At 57.7% G+C, this 16,484-nt stretch overlaps 2 protein-coding genes and 1 non-coding gene across 4 annotated transcripts; all 3 read right to left on the bottom strand.

Moving 5' to 3' along the window:
• Positions 1–1,440: 1,440 nt before the first annotated feature.
• On the bottom strand, positions 1,441–8,239 carry CPNE7 (copine 7). Of its 2 annotated transcripts, XM_054389848.1 has the most exons (16): positions 8,015–8,239; positions 5,701–5,883; positions 5,554–5,628; positions 5,492–5,494; positions 4,773–4,847; positions 4,621–4,704; positions 4,450–4,539; positions 4,163–4,261; positions 3,651–3,737; positions 3,459–3,518; positions 3,230–3,363; positions 2,890–2,944; positions 2,687–2,738; positions 2,461–2,594; positions 2,101–2,337; positions 1,441–1,581 (listed from the first exon to the last, which is right to left on the bottom strand). In XM_054389848.1, the coding sequence occupies exons 1-16, from the start codon at positions 8,237–8,239 to the stop codon at positions 1,441–1,443; spliced, it is 1,734 nt and encodes a 577-aa protein (XP_054245823.1). The 2 variants fall into 2 exon arrangements, with proteins under 2 accessions (XP_054245823.1, XP_054245824.1); XM_054389849.1 differs by lacking the exon at positions 5,492–5,494.
• Positions 8,240–11,326: 3,087 nt separating this feature from the next.
• RPL13 (ribosomal protein L13) lies at positions 11,327–16,345 on the bottom strand. The gene is made up of 6 exons (XM_054389689.1): positions 16,314–16,345; positions 15,896–16,011; positions 15,119–15,260; positions 13,471–13,644; positions 12,564–12,620; positions 11,327–11,539 (listed from the first exon to the last, which is right to left on the bottom strand). The coding sequence occupies exons 2-6, from the start codon at positions 15,997–15,999 to the stop codon at positions 11,381–11,383; spliced, it is 636 nt and encodes a 211-aa protein (XP_054245664.1). The 5' UTR covers positions 16,000–16,011; positions 16,314–16,345; the 3' UTR covers positions 11,327–11,380.
• Positions 15,408–15,488, bottom strand: LOC128973565 (small nucleolar RNA MBII-202). Its single transcript, XR_008489289.1, has one exon. It is a non-coding gene; the product is annotated as a small nucleolar RNA MBII-202 (small nucleolar RNA).
• Positions 16,346–16,484: the final 139 nt, after the last annotated feature.

Genomic DNA, 16,484 nt, shown 5'->3' with positions numbered 1-16,484 from the left:
ATAGTACATGGCACACAACATGTGGCACATCACACAGTATGTGGCACACAACACGTGGCACACAGCACATGGCATGTGTCAGTACATGGCACACAATGTGGCACATCACACAGTATGTGGCACACAACACGTGGCACACAGCACATGGCATGTGTCAGTACATGGCACACAATGTGGCACATCACAGTATGTGGCACACAACACGTGGCACACAGCACATGGCATGTATCAGTACATGGCACACAACATGTGGCACATCACACAGTATGTGGCACACAACACGTGGCACACAGCACATGGCATGTATCAGTACATGGCACACAACATGTGGCACATCACAGTATGTGGTGCACAACACGTGGCACACAGCACATGGCACGTATCAGTACATGGCACACAACATGTGGCACATCACAGTATGTGGTGCACAACACGTGGCACACAGCACATGGCATGTGTCAGTACATGGCACACAATGTGGCACATCACACAGTATGTGGCACACAACACGTGGCACAGCACATGGCATGTATCAGTACATGGCACACAACATGTGGCACATCACAGTATGTGGCACACAACACGTGGCACACAGCACATGGCACGTATCAGTACATGGCACACAACATGTGGCACAAAACACATGGCACATATCACACAGTACGTGGCACATGGCACATATTATACAGCACGTGGCAGAAGCAACGTGCCAGGCAGGGGCACTGCTGCCCCTCCCACTCTGTGCCCTGTATTTCAGGGCCATGGCACAGCAGGGTGGCTGCTCCAGCACTGCCTGTGAGCTGCAGCTGCTCCTGGGTACCGCAGCTCCAGCGTGCCTGCAACAACCCCCTCTGAACACACTGGCACTGGAATGGCTGTTGGCACTGCCCATGCAGCTGGTGGCCCTGCCTATGTGGCTGGTGGCACTGCCCATGCAGCTGGTGGCAGTGCCCATGTGGCAGCTGGGGACCACATTCCTCTCTTGTTTGCTTACACCACTAGCGTGGTGGCACGGTGAGTGGCACAAGTGGTAGCAAGCTGCCTGGCCCCCTGCCCATGCCCCCCAGGCACCCAGCACCCCACATTGGCACCTAGGGAGCAGCAGCATGGGCACAGGGCTGGTCACTTTATTGAGGGTCCTCCGAATGCCGGGGGGGGGTCATCATGCAGCCGCCAAACAAGGTCACAGTGACAGAGAAGCAGGGACCAAGGGGATAGTAGGGGCAGGCTGTAGGGCACAGACCACCAGGACCACTCTGGGCACCCCTGGGCATCGCCTGGGGAAGGTCCTTCACTAGGGCACCTGGGTGTCCCCAAGTCCTCATCTAAGTGCCAACAGGGGGACACTGGTGGCTCCTGGCGAGGAGGGGTCTCTGGTGGGCCTGGGACCCATTTGGGACACCTGTCTGTCCCTGTGTCACACCAAGGGGAGTGAGGGCATCACTGGGGTGAACTGAGATTGGCATCAGGGGCATCGTGGGTCTGGGGACAGCGCGGGGGGAAGGCCTTGTAGCTGTAGTACTCCACCACCTGCTTGGGCACCTCTGCCAGCACACACTTGGCCAGGGCTGTCGGGGACGCCTGCGGGATGGGGACAGCAGGGCACAGTGCAGGGGACAAGTGAGTCAGGAGTACCGTGGCACCGGGGTGAGGTGAGAAGAGGTTTGGTCATGGTGTGGGAGCAGCCGGGAGAGGTGGGGGACAGGAGGGGATGAGGGGGATGTGACATGATGCTGGGTCCTGGCATGGGGACAGAAAGGGGCCAGGAGGGGTGGAGAGGGAATAGAAGATGAGAGGGGTTAGGAGGAGACAAGAGGGGACAGGAAGGGTCGAGAGAGGGCCATGGGGATTTGCGAAGAGCAGTAGGCAACAGGAAGTGACAGAAGGGGTCAGGAAGGGACAAGAATGGGACCAAAGGGAGACATAAGGGGATGGGAGAACAAGAGGGGACCGGAGAGGATGGGATGGGTCGAGGGGGCAGGATGAAAGGGGACAGGGAGGACAAGAAGGGACAAGAGGAAACGGGAGGGACCAGGAAGGATCAGGAGATGATAGAAGGGGCCAGGAGGTGCGGGGAGGTCTCCCCAGTGCCCCACTCACGTTCTTGAATTCGCGGAAGGGGACGAACTGGACGATGTCGCGGAGCACAGGCTCGCCCTTGGGGGAGCGCAGGACACCGTCGTCCCCGTCCAGGATCTGCATGTCGGTGAAGTCGGCGTTGCCCACCCCGACGATGATGATGGACATGGGCAGGTAGGAGGCGCGGACGATGGCTTCCCGCGTGTCCGCCATGTCCGTCACCACCCCGTCCGTCAGGATCAGCAGGATGAAGTATTGCTGGGGGGGACACACGCACAGGGCTGCTCGGGTGGCACTGTCCCAAGGCTGGGTTCCAACTTGGCAGTGGCCACAAGTGGCGTGAGTGTGCCAGGGCCCAGCCTGGAGCCCACCAGTACCCACCGAAGCCTCCTTGGTCCTCTCCTCATCGGCTGCTACCCGAGCCACCTTGGAGATGATGGGGGCCACGTTGGTGGGGCCGTAGAGCTGGATTTTGGGCAGGCAGCTCTGGTAGGACTCCACCACGCCCTGAATTCCTGGTGGGGTAATGCCAGGGGTGAGGGGGGCAACACTGGGCTCTGACATGGGGTGGGGGACATGGGACTGGCATCACCAGAGCTGGACTCACCTTCACACTCATCATTGTCAGGGTTGAAGTTGATGGCAAAATCATGGGAGACCTGAAGGGTGAGAAGGAAGAGGGTACCCACTGCTCACTCACCCACTCGCCCACCCACCCACCCACCACATTTTCTAGCACCTGCTGAGCTCCACAGGAGTCATGGATGAGATTGTCCAGAGGGATGAGGGCATCCCTGGTCACCCCCTTACCTCATACTTGGGGGGGATCCTGGCACCAAAGCCCAGTGCTGAGAACTTCTTATCACTGCAAAGGAAGAGGTGTGAGGAGCTCCAGTATCAAGGTGGCCATCACCGAAGTGCCCTGGCTTCAGTGTGGCACATCACCAGGGTATCCTGGCTTCAGAGTGGCCATCACCAGAGTTTTCTGGTCCTAGTTTGGCCATCACCAAAGTATCCTGGCCCCAGGGTGACCGTCACCAGGATGTCCTGGGCTCCTGGCCCTTGTATGGCCCACCACTGGCATGTGCTGACCTCAAGGTGGCCATCACTGGGGTTCCCTGGCCCTGTAGGACCCACCAGCACAACCAACCTGTCATAGTCCTGGCAGATCTCACCCACGGCAACCAGGGCCTTGAGGTACTCGTTGGGCTGGTAGGGGTTGATGTAGTGCAGGGAGCAGCTGTTTCGGGGGTCCCCATTGGAGGCTGTGAAGTCGATGGCCACCTGGCAGCAGGGGGATGGCAGTGATGAGGGTCCCCTGAGGCAAGCAGGGCCACCAGCATGTCCCTGGTGCTTTGGGGTGAGGGGGCACTACTCACTGTGAAATGGATCTGGCAGCCACCCATGATGTAGTCCAGGAAGGAGTAGACTCTGTGGATCTTCCAGATGGACCCACATCAGCAAGTCCTGCCCCACACTGCCCCACAGCAGCCAGGCATGGCTTGGCTTGGCTTGGCTTGGCTTGGCTTGGCTCAGCACAGCTCGCCACAGCCAGGCATGCAGGCACTCACCTTCAGGTCCAGCAGCACCACGACCCCTGAGTTCTTGTAGTTGCGCTTCTTGAGCTTGTACTTGGGGTTCATGCAGTCCCACTGTACCTGTGGCACCATACTGCTGCCACCCCGCCCCCAGGGCACAGCCCCACTGCTGGCACCCCGCGGCAGACCGCCAGCCCTACAGCCCCATAACCCCACAGCCCCATAACCCTGCTTCCCTGCAGCCCCACAGCCCCAGAAACTCACAACCCCACAGCTCCACAGCTCCATCACCCTCTAGCCCCACAACCCTGCAGCCCCACAACTGCACAACCCTGCAGCTCTACAGCCCCAGGGTGCAGCCACCTTCTCCACAGGCTCCAGCCAGCCAGCCTGGGGTGCTTGTCCCCAGGGAGCTCAGACCCAACATCCTTGTCCCAGAGAGAGGGGCAGTGAGTGGAGAACAGCCCCAAACAAAAGAAGAAACTGGGAGGTGCAGGCAGGCAGCACAGAGGGGTGACCCCATGTCCCCACGTCCCCACACCCACCTTGTTCTCCCCCATGGCCTTCTGCATCTCCTCGAAGGTGGTAAAGAACTCCCCAATGAAGTCGTGCTTGCCACGCGAGTCGTAGTCCCACACCACACACTGTGATGGGGAAAACAGTCAGCCCAGATGGGCAGCATCAGGCTGGGAGGGGGGCACACCCATGCCCCCCAAAAGCCCCCTCCCTGGCACCGTCTCCAGTGTCTTGAGGTCCCCATAACATTGCCCATTTGGGGCTGGGGGGAAGCTGAGAGACACATGCCCTTGGGTTCCCTGTCACCCTTCCTCACCCTCAGCTTCCTCTTCTCCTCACAGCTGCAGAGAGAGTTGAGGGAGACCTTGAAGGGCTCCCAGATGGGGCTCAGGTTGTTCTTCACCACCTGCACAGTGAGCAAGGGGCTCAGAGGGGCCAGGCAGTGGGCATGGACCAGCTGAGGGTCAGCCCCTGCGCGGAGCCTCACCTCAGTGCGGTACACCAGCTGCTCACTGCGGTCGTCATCGATGCGGTAGATCTCCAGGAAGGGGTCTGACTTGCTGAAGAGGTCCTGAAGGAGAGAGGATAGACCACCTGCCCTGCCCACCCTGCCCACCCTGCCTGCAGTACCCAGCTCACCTTGTCATCCAGCTTCTTGGCACGGAAGGCGAGCTCCACGTAGCCGTTGTTCCCCGAGATCTCCTCCGAGATGACCTGCGAGTCACCGGTGTGGCTTTGGCCCCCTGTCCTCCTGCCCACATGGGCAGGGTGGTGGCCTGGGAGGCAACAGGGTGCCACGCACCCCACCCTAGCATGGTCATGACCCCCCAGAGTGGCCAGCAGACATCAGCAAGGACCCTGAGCCTAAGGACCTGGGTGGCAGCTGGTTGAAAGCTAGGGAAGATGAGGGCCACTGGGGACCCCTACTCAATGCCCCTCACTGCAGTTTGGTGTCACCCTGTTCACCTAGCTCAGTGCCACCCACATATCCCAGCTTGGTGCCACCTCAGAGTCCCAGCTCAGTGCCAACTCAGGGTCTTGACTTGATGGCACCTGCTTGTCCCAGCTTGGTGCCACCCCAGGAACCTGGCTTGCTGCCACTCATGTGCCCTAGCTTGGTACCAACCCAGGGCTCTCACTTGGTGCCATCCCAAGGTGCCAGCTTTGTGCTACCTGCTTGTTCCAGTTTGGTGTCATCCCAAGATCCTAGCTTGGTGCCATCTGCTTGGTGGCATCAGCTTGCCCCAGCATGATGTTACTCCAAGGCCCCAGCTTGGTTCCACTCATGTGCCCCACCTTGATTCCACTCGTGTGCCCCAGCTTTCTTTACCCCACAGTCCCAGGTGGCTTGGTGCCACCTGCTTGCCCCAGTTTAGTGCCACCCCAGTGTGCCAGCTGGATGCCACCCCATCCTGCTCACCGTAATGGTGGACTTGCCGGCAAACTTCCCGTACTTGAGGAACAGAGGCTTCGTCACCCGCTTCTGTGCCACGATCTGCAAGGCCTGAGGAGTCAGAGGGGAGACATTGCCAGCTGGTGCCCCAAAGGTGAGGGGACGTGAGCTCACCTGCCCCACGGTGCACTCCATGCCCCCCAGGAAGTCGTCGTCGTGGGTGCCCACGCCGGCGTGCCCGTGGCTGTCATACACCTCGAAGCGCAGCTTCTGCACCTCCTCGAAGTAGTAATCCACAGTGAAGATCTTGGCGAAGACAGGGTTGAGGTTGCTCTTGATGACCTCGCTGCGGTCCACCTGCACAGAGGGAGATTGGCTGGGGGGCAGCAGGCCCAGGACTTGGCTCAGGGATGGGCACAGGGCCAGCAGAGCTGCCCAGCCATGCCAGAGCTCACCCAGAGCTGGGCACAGGGATGCACGAACCCGGAGGCAAGGGCATGGGGATGCCAAGAAGGACCAGTCCTGCACCCAGCACCTGCCTGTACCAGTTCTGAGGTGAAGAACATTTGAAGGTAGCCCTGGCACTGGCTCAGTCAGGGACTTGTGCCCACAAGGCTTCCAGCCCTGCCAGCTGCTGGGTCCCGGAGGCAGGATGGTCTGAGGGGACACTCTGGCACTGGACCAGTCTGCCACAGCTTCACTCCAGCAGAAGCGATGAGCTGGTGCTCAGGATGACTCCCTGTGCCCCCACCCTGGGCTGGCCAAGGGTAGGGTTCACTACCCAAGGGCCATAGTGGTCCTGGCAGGTGGATGAGTTCTTAGTGTCCCCTTGGCCGTGCTGGCAATGGACACTGAGCAGCTTCCAGGAGCCACCCCCACACCCTACCCCTGCCAGCGCTGACTCAACAGGATGCATCCTGGCCAGGGCACACTGCCAACCCTGCCAGGCCCCTGCCCACCACCTGCCTGGTCCAGCAACATCCGCTGAGCCCACACCACTGTGGTTCTGGCAGGGCCACCCTGGGCAGCTTTGTGCCTCTTGCATGGACACTGCCAACTCTGCAGTCCTGTCATGGGGCTTTAGGTTCCGGTCATCTCCAGTGCCAACCCCTGCCAGTATGTCTGGAGCTGCTTTGGCTCTTGGATCCAGAGGGCAGCAGTAGATCCAGCTTCAGCCACCATATCAGCTGGGCTGAGGAACTGGCAGGGACAGGGAGGGGACAGCTCAGAGTTCCTTGAAAGGTGGCCCAGGAGGGCCCCTCTTGCACCTGACCCTTGCATGGCACAGCAAGGCATGAAATGGCATGGCATGGCACAAAGCATCACAGCATGGCACAAAGCATCATGGCATGGCACAGAATGGCACACAGGGTGTGGCATGGCACAGTAGAATACACCTGGCTCAGTGTGGCACAGCCCAGGGAGCCAGAGCCTGCAGCTCACACAGAGCCCCTTGCCACCCGCCCTGATGCCAGCTCTGGCGAGTCGATTACACATGGAGGGATTTAGTGCTAAATCTGCTGGCTGAGCAGCAGCGATTAGTGAGCATGGAGCTGAGCTGGGAGGGAGTGATGGCAGGGAGCTGTGCCAGCTCCAGTGCCAGCTCCAGTGCCAGCTCCAGCCATGGTGCCAGCCTTGGTCCCAGCCCCAATGCCAAGCATGGTTCATGCAGACACCAGAACCCCACAGTGCCCACTCTGGTGCTGCTCTGAGCTGCCAGCCCCGAGCAGGGTGAGACCAGACAACAAGCCAGGGGTGGCTGAGGTGTCCCTTTTCCTTGGTCTGGGGCACTGGAGCCATGCGCCCACATTGTGGGCACCCCAATCCCCAGCCCTGACACAGCCATGGAGGCCTGGGGAGCTTGGTACCACCAAGGTGTCTGTGCTGTCTCCATGTGTCCCGTGGTGTCCTGCCCTGCCCCATGAGCCCTGTGCCCTACACCTTGCACCTTGCTCTTCATCCTGCATCCCCCTTTCAGTGTCTTCTGCACCCTGTTCTGCAGCCTGCACCCCAAACTGTGAGCTCTGCACCTTGTATCCAGCATGACCCATGTGCATGCTGCACCCCACTTTCAACATCTCTTGCTCCCTGCAGCCCACTCTGCATCTTTTGCATCTTGCACTACGCTCTGCTGTGTCTCCTCCCTGCACTCTGTTGTCCACCATCTCCTGCATCCCACCATCATCTCCTGCACCCCACCATCATCTCCTGCACCCCACTTGTCATCTCCTGCACCTTGCTCTGTACCCTTCATCCTGCTCTCCACCATCTTCTGCACTCCACTTTAACCACCTTTTGCACCCCGTGCAGTGTCTCCTGCCCTGCCTCCTCCCCACAGGCACTGCATCCGCCTTGGAGCTCTCTCTGCTCCTGTCCCCGTCCCAGAGACACAAACCCTGCACCCAGCCCCCTACACCCAGCTCCACCACGTCCCTGTGCACCCATCCGGCCCCTGTCTCGCTGCGGTGGGTGCCCCCCACCCTCTTACCTCCATCCACTGGCCCTGGGACTGCATCAGCAGCAGGACGCAGGGGTCCGACTTGTTGAGGGTGTCGCGGTCCAGGAGGTGCTTACAGCTGACCCGCAGCTCCACCTTGGAGAGGACAGCCAGCGACGCCTGGGGGGACGCCTCGGGCACCTCGCCCATGGTGCCTGTGGCACGGTGGGCAGCCGGGCGCGATGGAGGACAGGCGGCCCCGTGGGCAAAGGGCATGTGGGGTGACTGGAGTGCCAAGGGTGGCTGCTCCCTCCGTTGCTGTCAGGGAGCTGGGTAGGTGCCCGTCATGCCCCGGGCACGCTGCCCTTGGTGCCAGGTGTGGGGCCAGAGCCCAGGTGCGTGGGGTTGGTCAAGTCACTGGTGGAAGTGAGCACTGGTGGGGGGCTTTGGTGGGGTGAGTGGTTCCAGTCCCAATAACTCCAGCAGGCCCTGTAAGGAGTTGAAGCACCGTGGGGTGAGCTGGGGCTGGATCAGCCTTTGTGATCCTGCCTGCGTGCCCCAGAGTGCCAGCCAGCTCCATGGATGTTGCTGTGCCCCCATCCACCCAACCAGGGCTGCCACGGGGCTGTTCCCAGCTCTGGCCCAGCCCCATGCCAGGAGCAGGATGTGTCCCACAGGGAAGGGACAGGAGGCTGTGGAGGAGCTGTGTCGGGAGCTGCGCAGGCAGCCCTGGACCCTGCACACCAGGGTGCCTGCCCTGGTGCTTGGGAGCAGAGATTCCTTCTGTTCCTGCAGGCACTGGGCAGGGCTCACTGGTGAGGGCAGTGGGGATGTCAGGTCTGTGTCCATGCTATTGGGTGATGCCGGTAGTGCCAGCCACGTCCCGCTGCCCCAGACACGGCTGGTGGCACCCCGGGGTGATGACAGAAGCCATCCTCCACATCAAAGCTCTGTGACCGGTCACGGAGGGGCTCTGCCAGCTCCAGCTTGGGGCTTGTTTCCCCAGATGCAGCCCTCAGGTACTGCGCAGCTCAGACTGGTGAAGGGACAAAGCAGCTCCTGCCCCCCAACTTGCCCATGCCCCGATGTACCCAGCCTGCCCAAAGTTTCCCAGTAAAGTCCTACAGTGCCTGGGCCTGCCCTGGCACATGGTGCCCCAGCTCCAGTGGGCATCATCCCCTTTCCTGTGAACACAGGCACCCCTTGGCATCCCCCAGTGGAAGGGACACCAGCTCCCACCCTGCCCGGCTGCCCTCCTCACCTGGGTGCCAGTGGCTGGCCAAGGACTGGGGTCGTGGTGCCAGCTGGTGCCGGTGTGCCAGCCCGAGCTGCCGGTGTGCCAGCCCGAGCTGCCGCCGCTGCCACCTCCACACAACTGACTCAAGCTGCAGTTCGGGAACGGAGCCCTAAGAGGGAGACGACAAGCTCCGTTAACTGCCTCGCTGCCGGTCCCCGAGCAGAGCCCACCCATGGGCACCGGGGCTGAGCGAGGTGCCTGGCACCGCTGCCTGTGCCTGGGCAGGTCCTCTCACGCCAGGACAGCCCTCCACGGCATAACCTTCACTCCCAGCACCCTTTGCCCTCCCCAGCTGCTCCCCATGGGGTGCCCGAGGCCTGTCATGGTCCCAACACCCCAGAACAAGGATGGGATGCCCCAAACCTGCTCAGTGCCCTCCCTGCATGCCAGAGCACTGAGACCCACACCCCACGCATGCAGAGCCCTGGGGTTGCCCATCCGGGGGCTGCCCCAGCACCCCCCACCCATACACATCACCCTTCGCTGCGGAGCTGTCAGCTCAGCTCTGTGCTTGATGATGTCATTAGCCCATATTTGGAGGGATTAAAATGCAGATTGAGCTAATGAGGGAGGGCACTGCACAGGCCCGGGCACCAGGAGCTAATCCCGGCAGAAATAGGCCACCCACCGTGCCCACTCCTCCCGCAGCCCCATGGCACAGTGGGGCAGGAGGCAGCTGAGCCATGGTGGGACATAGGATGAGACCGCAGCGGGGCTGGGATGGATGAGCTATCCCAAACTCCATGCCAGGCAGCCCTTGCCCCGTGTTTGGGCATCCTCAGGGCTATGTCAGGGCTCCAGCCAGTGCCTGCCCCAGCACCTAAGTGCTCCGTGGTTTCCCAGCCCCAAGCTGCTGTCACCCAGCTGCTGACAGGTACAAACGACTCCAGTACCAGGCACAGCCAGGCTGTAGAACCAGCCCAGAACCGATGAGCCAGCAAGGGGGCTGGCAGAGCGCTCCCTACAGTGGGATGGAACCCACCAACACTCCTTGTGCTCCCACACAGCCACCCTGCATCAGATTCTTGTCCTAGGAGCCCCTCAACAGCCATGAGGATGGGACAGAGCCCCTAGACTCCCCTCCTTGATGCCATGAAAATACTTCCCTGGAGAAATAGCTTTAAAAGGTCCAGGTGAACATTATTAGCCAGGACCTTTTCCAAGAACAGGAGGAAACAGCCTCAAGTTCCACCAGGGGAGATTTGAGATTGGAGAGAAGGAACATTTCTTCCCCTTGAGGGCTGTCAAGGCTGGGGCCAGGCTACTCAGGGCAGTGGTGGAATTCATGGAAGCTTCAAAGCCATGGAGAGGTGGCGACTTGTCAGCAGCAAGTCAATGATTTGATTTTAGTTTAAAGGTTGCATCCATGCAGAAGCAGAGTCCACAGACGGAAGCTGGATGAACCCAGGTGCAGGCCTACAGTGGGACTGCTCCACACTGACCCAAGCACTGGGGATAACCTTCCATATTCCTCCAAACTGGGGAGCAGGTGCCCCACCTAGAGGGAGGGCTGCAGCTTGGGTACAGAGCAGGGCACTGCCCTGGGTGAGGCTTACAAGTGCCCAAAACACAATGAGCACCCCAGAAGCACCCATGGATGACACCCACCATGACAGCCCACCTACAGCAGAGCCAACTGCTCTCTGCCTCACACCAAGCTGCATGGAAATCAAGTCTGAAACACTGGGATAAAAGCCAGGGAAGCAGGGAGTAGCTTTGTGTGCCCAGGAAGGGGGGGGGGTTCCCAAAAAATACCCCAACTGGCCCCTCTAGCAGCCCCTCTTCCCTGGACCCATTCCAGGTCAGATTGTTTTTGGCTCTAAGCAAACTCCTCTAGCTGTAGAGATGTCCCTGCTGCCTGCAGGGGTGATTGAGCTAGATGAGCTTTAAAGGTCCCTTCAACCCAAACCAGTCCATGGTTCTATGGTAATCATTCCTGCATTTGCCATTCAGCAGCAAGGGTCCCTCCCACCGAAACCAGTCTGAGATTCCCAGTGGGAGCAGGTCAGACGGTGGTGCAGGAGGCCGAGAAACACAGTGGCAGCACAGGAACAGGGACCCCAAGCAGAGCCCCACTCCTGTTTTTACACTTTTTTATTGACAGCTCGAGGGAGAACAGTTCATTTCTTCTTCTCCACATCCTGTTCTGCTGCTTCTTTGGCGCGTTTTGCACGAATCCCAAAGAGCCGGGCGTTGGCCCGGGCCATGCGCAGGCTGGCGAAGGCTTTGAAGTTCTTCTCATCTTCTGAGATGACACGGGCCTTCTCCCGCTTGAAAACCTGGTGGGAGAGAGCAGCAGACAGCCAGGCTGCACATCAGAGGATGTATTTAAGGCTCGAGGCAATTAATCTCGGCGGGTTCCCAGCACTAAAGGCAGGCTGCTGATAGAACAGAGCGTTTGTGCCATCTACAGGCCTTGCCCTGGCTCCACCAGCAACCTCGTTTCAACCCATTCCTTGTTCGTCAGCACAAGACCAGAAGGTCCCAGAGAAAAAGAATAAAAAAGAAAAACACACAAGCCCAACATGAAATATGAGTCAGGTTTGTGGCACAGCATCAACAGCTCCTTTCGGAAGCAGCAAAGGGTTTGGAGATAAATGGTGATGACGAAGCCTCCCCACAAGCCAAATTTCACAGGTACAAGCTTCTGAGAAGGCACAAGAGGAGCAACAATCCTGGAGGAGCCTGCCTGAAGGAGACTAGCTGAGCACAAACACACACTAGAGATGTTCACACCTGCCTCAACCTTTGCCCACAGAGGAACTGTGTGATTTGGAGGGGGTCGTTGTGCAGGTTCCCCTGTGTCCTCCTCTGGAGAGAGCACATGGTGGTGCTTCTCCCACATCACTCTGGGCAGAAGCAGGATACACGTAGGATTATTCCCAACCAACACACCTTGACCTTACACTGGTTCCTGGAGCTCCCTCTGGGCCCAGAAACACAGCTCATGATGTAATGACTTTCTTCAGTAAGCTGAGTAGATCTCTAAGTGATTAGTTCTTCAGTATGCTCTGCAACACTGAGGAACCAAAGAGATCTTGGCAACAGGTAGGACAGGCCTGACCTGTTCCTGTTTTTATTTTTCCTGACCCAGCATGGGAAGCATCTGGAGATATCAACCCTGAACTGTACAACAGCATGAGGAAGACCCTCTCCATAATATTTTAAGTGTCAGTTAGGGATGTGGTTTAGTAGTGACTTGGTAGTGTTGGGTTTATGGCTGGACTCAAGGATCTTAAACATCTTTTCCAACCTAAATGATTCCACATCACCACCCAGAGAAGATGATATAGTTACACTTACATTCTTGATCGGCATGACTGGTCCAGTGAGCTGAGTTGCCATCTTGAGTTCCTCAGGCTGTGTAATGAGATAAAAAACATCATTTAGAACCCAGCATTGAAACCATCTGAGGTGGCACCCTGGGTGAAAGCCTGCCCTGCTTGAGTCCCAGCCTCTTGGAACACCATGGCCCCAGCATAACAAAGATCCCAGTTGGAGGTCAGATGGCCGATTTCAACTAAACAGTATTCCAGACACAAGGAGTGGTCTCTGCTGGTACAGGACCCTTCCTCCCTTGCTCTGGAAGCAGCCCCAGTATGGTGGGCTCCACCAGTTCCACCACAGTGAAGGGGCTCAATGCCAAGAGATGTTCCAGAAGATGGAGGACAGTTCAAGCACAGATCCTCATCTCATGACTTGCACCACCCCACAGACAAAGCCAAGGACAGACAACTGTGCTCTGGATCCTGCCAAGATCTGGACAAAAAGCATTTTTGTGTCTCAACAGCAAAAACCTTCTCAAGACTTTCACTGAAGTACTCTGCTGAAGAGCTTCTTAGCTCCTTCACCCTCTCCACCCCTCCTGGAAAAGAATTCCAGGTGGAGTTTTAAAGTCACAGACTGGTTTGGGTTGCAAGGAACCTTTAAAGGTCACCTAGTCCAACCCGCCTGCAGTCAGCAGAGACATCTGCAACTAGAGCAGATTGCTCAGAGCCAGAAACAACCTGACCTGGAATGGTTTCAGGGATAGGGCATCTACAACTTCTCTGGGCAGCCTGGGCCACTGTCTTACCACCCTCAATATACAAAATCTGTCAGCTCTTCTGACAATGCCCAGAGATCCCTTCCAAGCCCCACCATGCCAGGATTCAGGGATAGCACCACTAGAGCCAGAGCCATAGAGCATTTCCAGCAAGCAAGTACTCACAGAGCTGTCGCCCTTCTTGGGCATTGCTGGCTTCCTTGGGAAGAGGATGAGTTTGGAGCGGTACTCCTTCAGCCGCTGCACGTTGGCCTGCAGGGACTCTGTTGACTTGTTGCGCCGCCGGGGATCCACCGAGATCCCAATAGTCCGAGCAAACTTCTTGTTAATGCCAGCGAGCTGAGGAGAGAGCAGACAGTGCCACAGCTTCACCAGCTCCCAGCATGGTGGGGACTGGAAGCGACCTCTAGAGGTCGCCTAGTCCGACACTCCCACTAAAGCAGGGTCACCCACAGCAGGCTGCCCAGGATCACAATGTTCAGGTGGGTTTGGAATCTCCCCAGAGGAGAGTTCACGACCTCTCTGGGCAGCCTGCTCCAGCACCCTCACAGCAAGGACGTTTCTCCTCCTGTTCAGGTGGAACCTCCTGGGGTCCAATTTGTGCCCACTGTCCTCTGCCTGAAAGAGCAACTTGGTGTCTGTGTTTTAAATGCTTTAAACCTTCCCCCAGGCTTCCATACTTTCTGCAGTTAGATTTCCTCAGGAGAGCAAAGGTGGGAGTAATTACAAGGGGGACATTTAAACTCTGAGACATGTAAGAGGAGCTTATGAAGTCAGCACAAGCATAACTTCAGTTCCCTAAGTACTGGAAACACTTTTTTGTAATCATCTCTTAAACATGAAATAACCTCATTTTCTGTTTGGGGACAAAGAGCTGTGCACCATTTTGTGTCCCACTGTTACCCAAAAATTAAAGAAAAATCAAGTAATGAAGCATTTGGCATCCAAAAGAACAATCTGCCTGCCTCAGCACACTAATTTCAGTTATAAATGTTTTAATTACACATTAAACAACACACCAGAGGCTGCCAGAAAGCATGGGTATCTAGTCCTGCCTGCTGGAAAGGTTCACCAGCCCACCAAAACCCAGCTTTAACAGCTCAACACACCTGAGAAGGTCAGAAAAGGGTGTCCTGAGTGAATAGTGGACACTGAACACTTCCCTCGGACTCATCTATATCATGGAAACAGCTGCAGTTGCCCTGTGAGGCTGAGAGACCAGGGGCTGTTTAGCCTGGAAAAGAGCAGACTGAGAGGGGATCCTCTCAATGCTCAAGGTCCCTTCCACCCCTATTGTGCTGCAATTCTGGTAAAGTTTTGTTCCTTGCAGAACATCCCAAATTCTCTCAGAAACAAGCTGAGTGTAGTGTGCTTGGCCCCGTAACACAAACAGGTTCATGCTGGGTGAAATACTTGGGATTATCAGAAACGTTTCAGAAACCCTAAATAGTTCATAAGAAGCTGTCAGTTGGTTGGGGCTTTTTTTTACTCTTAAAAAGTTAATGCCCAATTAAGCCCTTCCTGAATCCAGTTTTAATGGAATTTTAAGTGGCAGTCTGACCGGACAAACCAACATTTGCTCTCCAGACCACACACTCACTCCACAGCTAAACGAAAGACACAAACCAGCATTTTCTGCCCTCCCAAGCACCACCTACACCAGAGCCACCAACACCAGATGTCCCACCCCGACTGGGCCAGTGTCAGCACAGACACCAACTCCACAGTGAGTCATTTGCATGTTGTCCACACACAGAACAGGACAACTAAGCTCACACTCAAGGTTAGTTTGATGGATATTTTTTGTACTCACCTTAAGCTCTTCCAGGCTGAAGCCTCTGCCAGCACGGACTTTTTTGTGATATCTGATGGTTGGACACCTCACTATAGGTCGGATGGGCCCAGCCACAGGCCTGGGAGCAATACGGCGAGCCTTGGCTTGGCGAGCTTTCCTCCTGGAAGGTTGGAGGCGACAGCGATGAGGAAGACGACATTTCTGGTGGTTGGGTCACTCCTACACTGCCTAGTGACCTCCCCTGCAAGAAGGCACCTCAGAAGCAAACAGAGCACTGGCCTGGTGGCTTGGACTGATCCCTGCTCCTACACAACAGCCACAGTCATCAGGCAGACAAGGGTTCAAGGGAATCATCAAGGTGGTGCAGCGATTCCGGAGATGTCTCATCACTTGACTGTGGCTGGAAGAGCTTGACCCTGACCAGAAACCCCAGAGGAGCATCTGGCTGCAGTCCCACATTCTATAATCACAGAATGGTATAGACTGGAAGAGCTCTCTAAAGATCATCTAGGTTGAAAAAGACCTTTAAGATCATCCGAGTCCAACCACTCTTAACTCTACCAAGCCTGATACTACACCATGTCCCTCAGCATCACATCTCTGTATCTTTTAAACAACTCCAAGGAAGAACAACAAAAGGATAACTTAACGTAAAGATGTGGTACTTCGGTGCTCTGAGCAGCCCAGGCCAACAGCGTAAACAACTCCCCACCAATACAAGCTACAGCAGGCGGCAGCCGCTGAGAGCGTCCCCAAGGAAGCCGGGCCCAAGAAATCCGAGCGGCAGGGACTCACCTGCGGATCTTGCGGGCGGGCTGGTTGAACCATGTGGCCACTCGCCGCTGCCAGTCCTTGTGGAAGTGGGGCTTCAGGATCATGCCATTGCGGCTGGGCGCCATAGCTGCTGCGGCCTGCGGATACGAGAAAGGCTAAAGGCGGCTGTCGGGGTACCGGGGCTGTGGGGCCTTCCCCCGGTGACCACAACAGAGGTCCTTCGCCAGCCCCAGCGCCACCCAGGACAGGCCCGGTGGCCCGGTGTAGGCCCATGCCAAGACCGGGCCCCTATCAGCAGCCCCTTCGCTCCCAGGTCCAGCCTACAGCCCCCGGCCAGGGCCCTGAGCGTCCTCAGAGCGCAGCCCGGCCCGAGGCCCGGTCCCCAGCGAGTGGATGGTGGCGGATGAAGCTCCCCGTCCACGGCAGCACTCAGACTCACCTCCCGCCAAGGCAAATGGCCGACCGGAAAAGGAAGCCACTGCACTGACCACGCCGGAAGTGCGACAGGCAATGGGCAGTGCCCCAGGAACGGACCAATGAGAGCGCTGGGACCGCCTGGCAGCAGCGTCACTGCACCCGCAGTAAAGATGGCAGCACGTTAAAGGGGCCG

Source organism: Indicator indicator, chromosome 19, assembly GCF_027791375.1.
Source record: "Indicator indicator isolate 239-I01 chromosome 19, UM_Iind_1.1, whole genome shotgun sequence".
Taxonomy (NCBI): Eukaryota; Metazoa; Chordata; class Aves; order Piciformes; family Indicatoridae; genus Indicator; species Indicator indicator.
Note: the sequence above shows the minus strand (reverse complement) of the source record. Positions and strands in the feature narration are given on the sequence as shown.

Coding starts and splice junctions, on each gene's coding strand:
- CPNE7 (XM_054389848.1), bottom strand. CDS start 8,239: ATGCCCTTTGCCCACGGGGCCGCCTGTCCTCCATCGCGCCCGGCTGCC. Junction 2,595..2,686: donor TGACAATGATGAGTGTGAAG/GTGAGTCCAGCT, acceptor TTACCCCACCAG/GAATTCAGGGCGTGGTGGAG. Junction 1,582..2,100: donor CCTTCCGCGAATTCAAGAAC/GTGAGTGGGGCA, acceptor CCCATCCCGCAG/GCGTCCCCGACAGCCCTGGC.
- RPL13 (XM_054389689.1), bottom strand. CDS start 15,999: ATGGCGCCCAGCCGCAATGGCATGATCCTGAAGCCCCACTTCCACAAG. Junction 12,621..13,470: donor CCAAGAAGGGCGACAGCTCT/GTGAGTACTTGC, acceptor CTCATTACACAG/CCTGAGGAACTCAAGATGGC. Junction 11,540..12,563: donor CAGTCATGCCGATCAAGAAT/GTAAGTGTAACT, acceptor CTCTCCCACCAG/GTTTTCAAGCGGGAGAAGGC.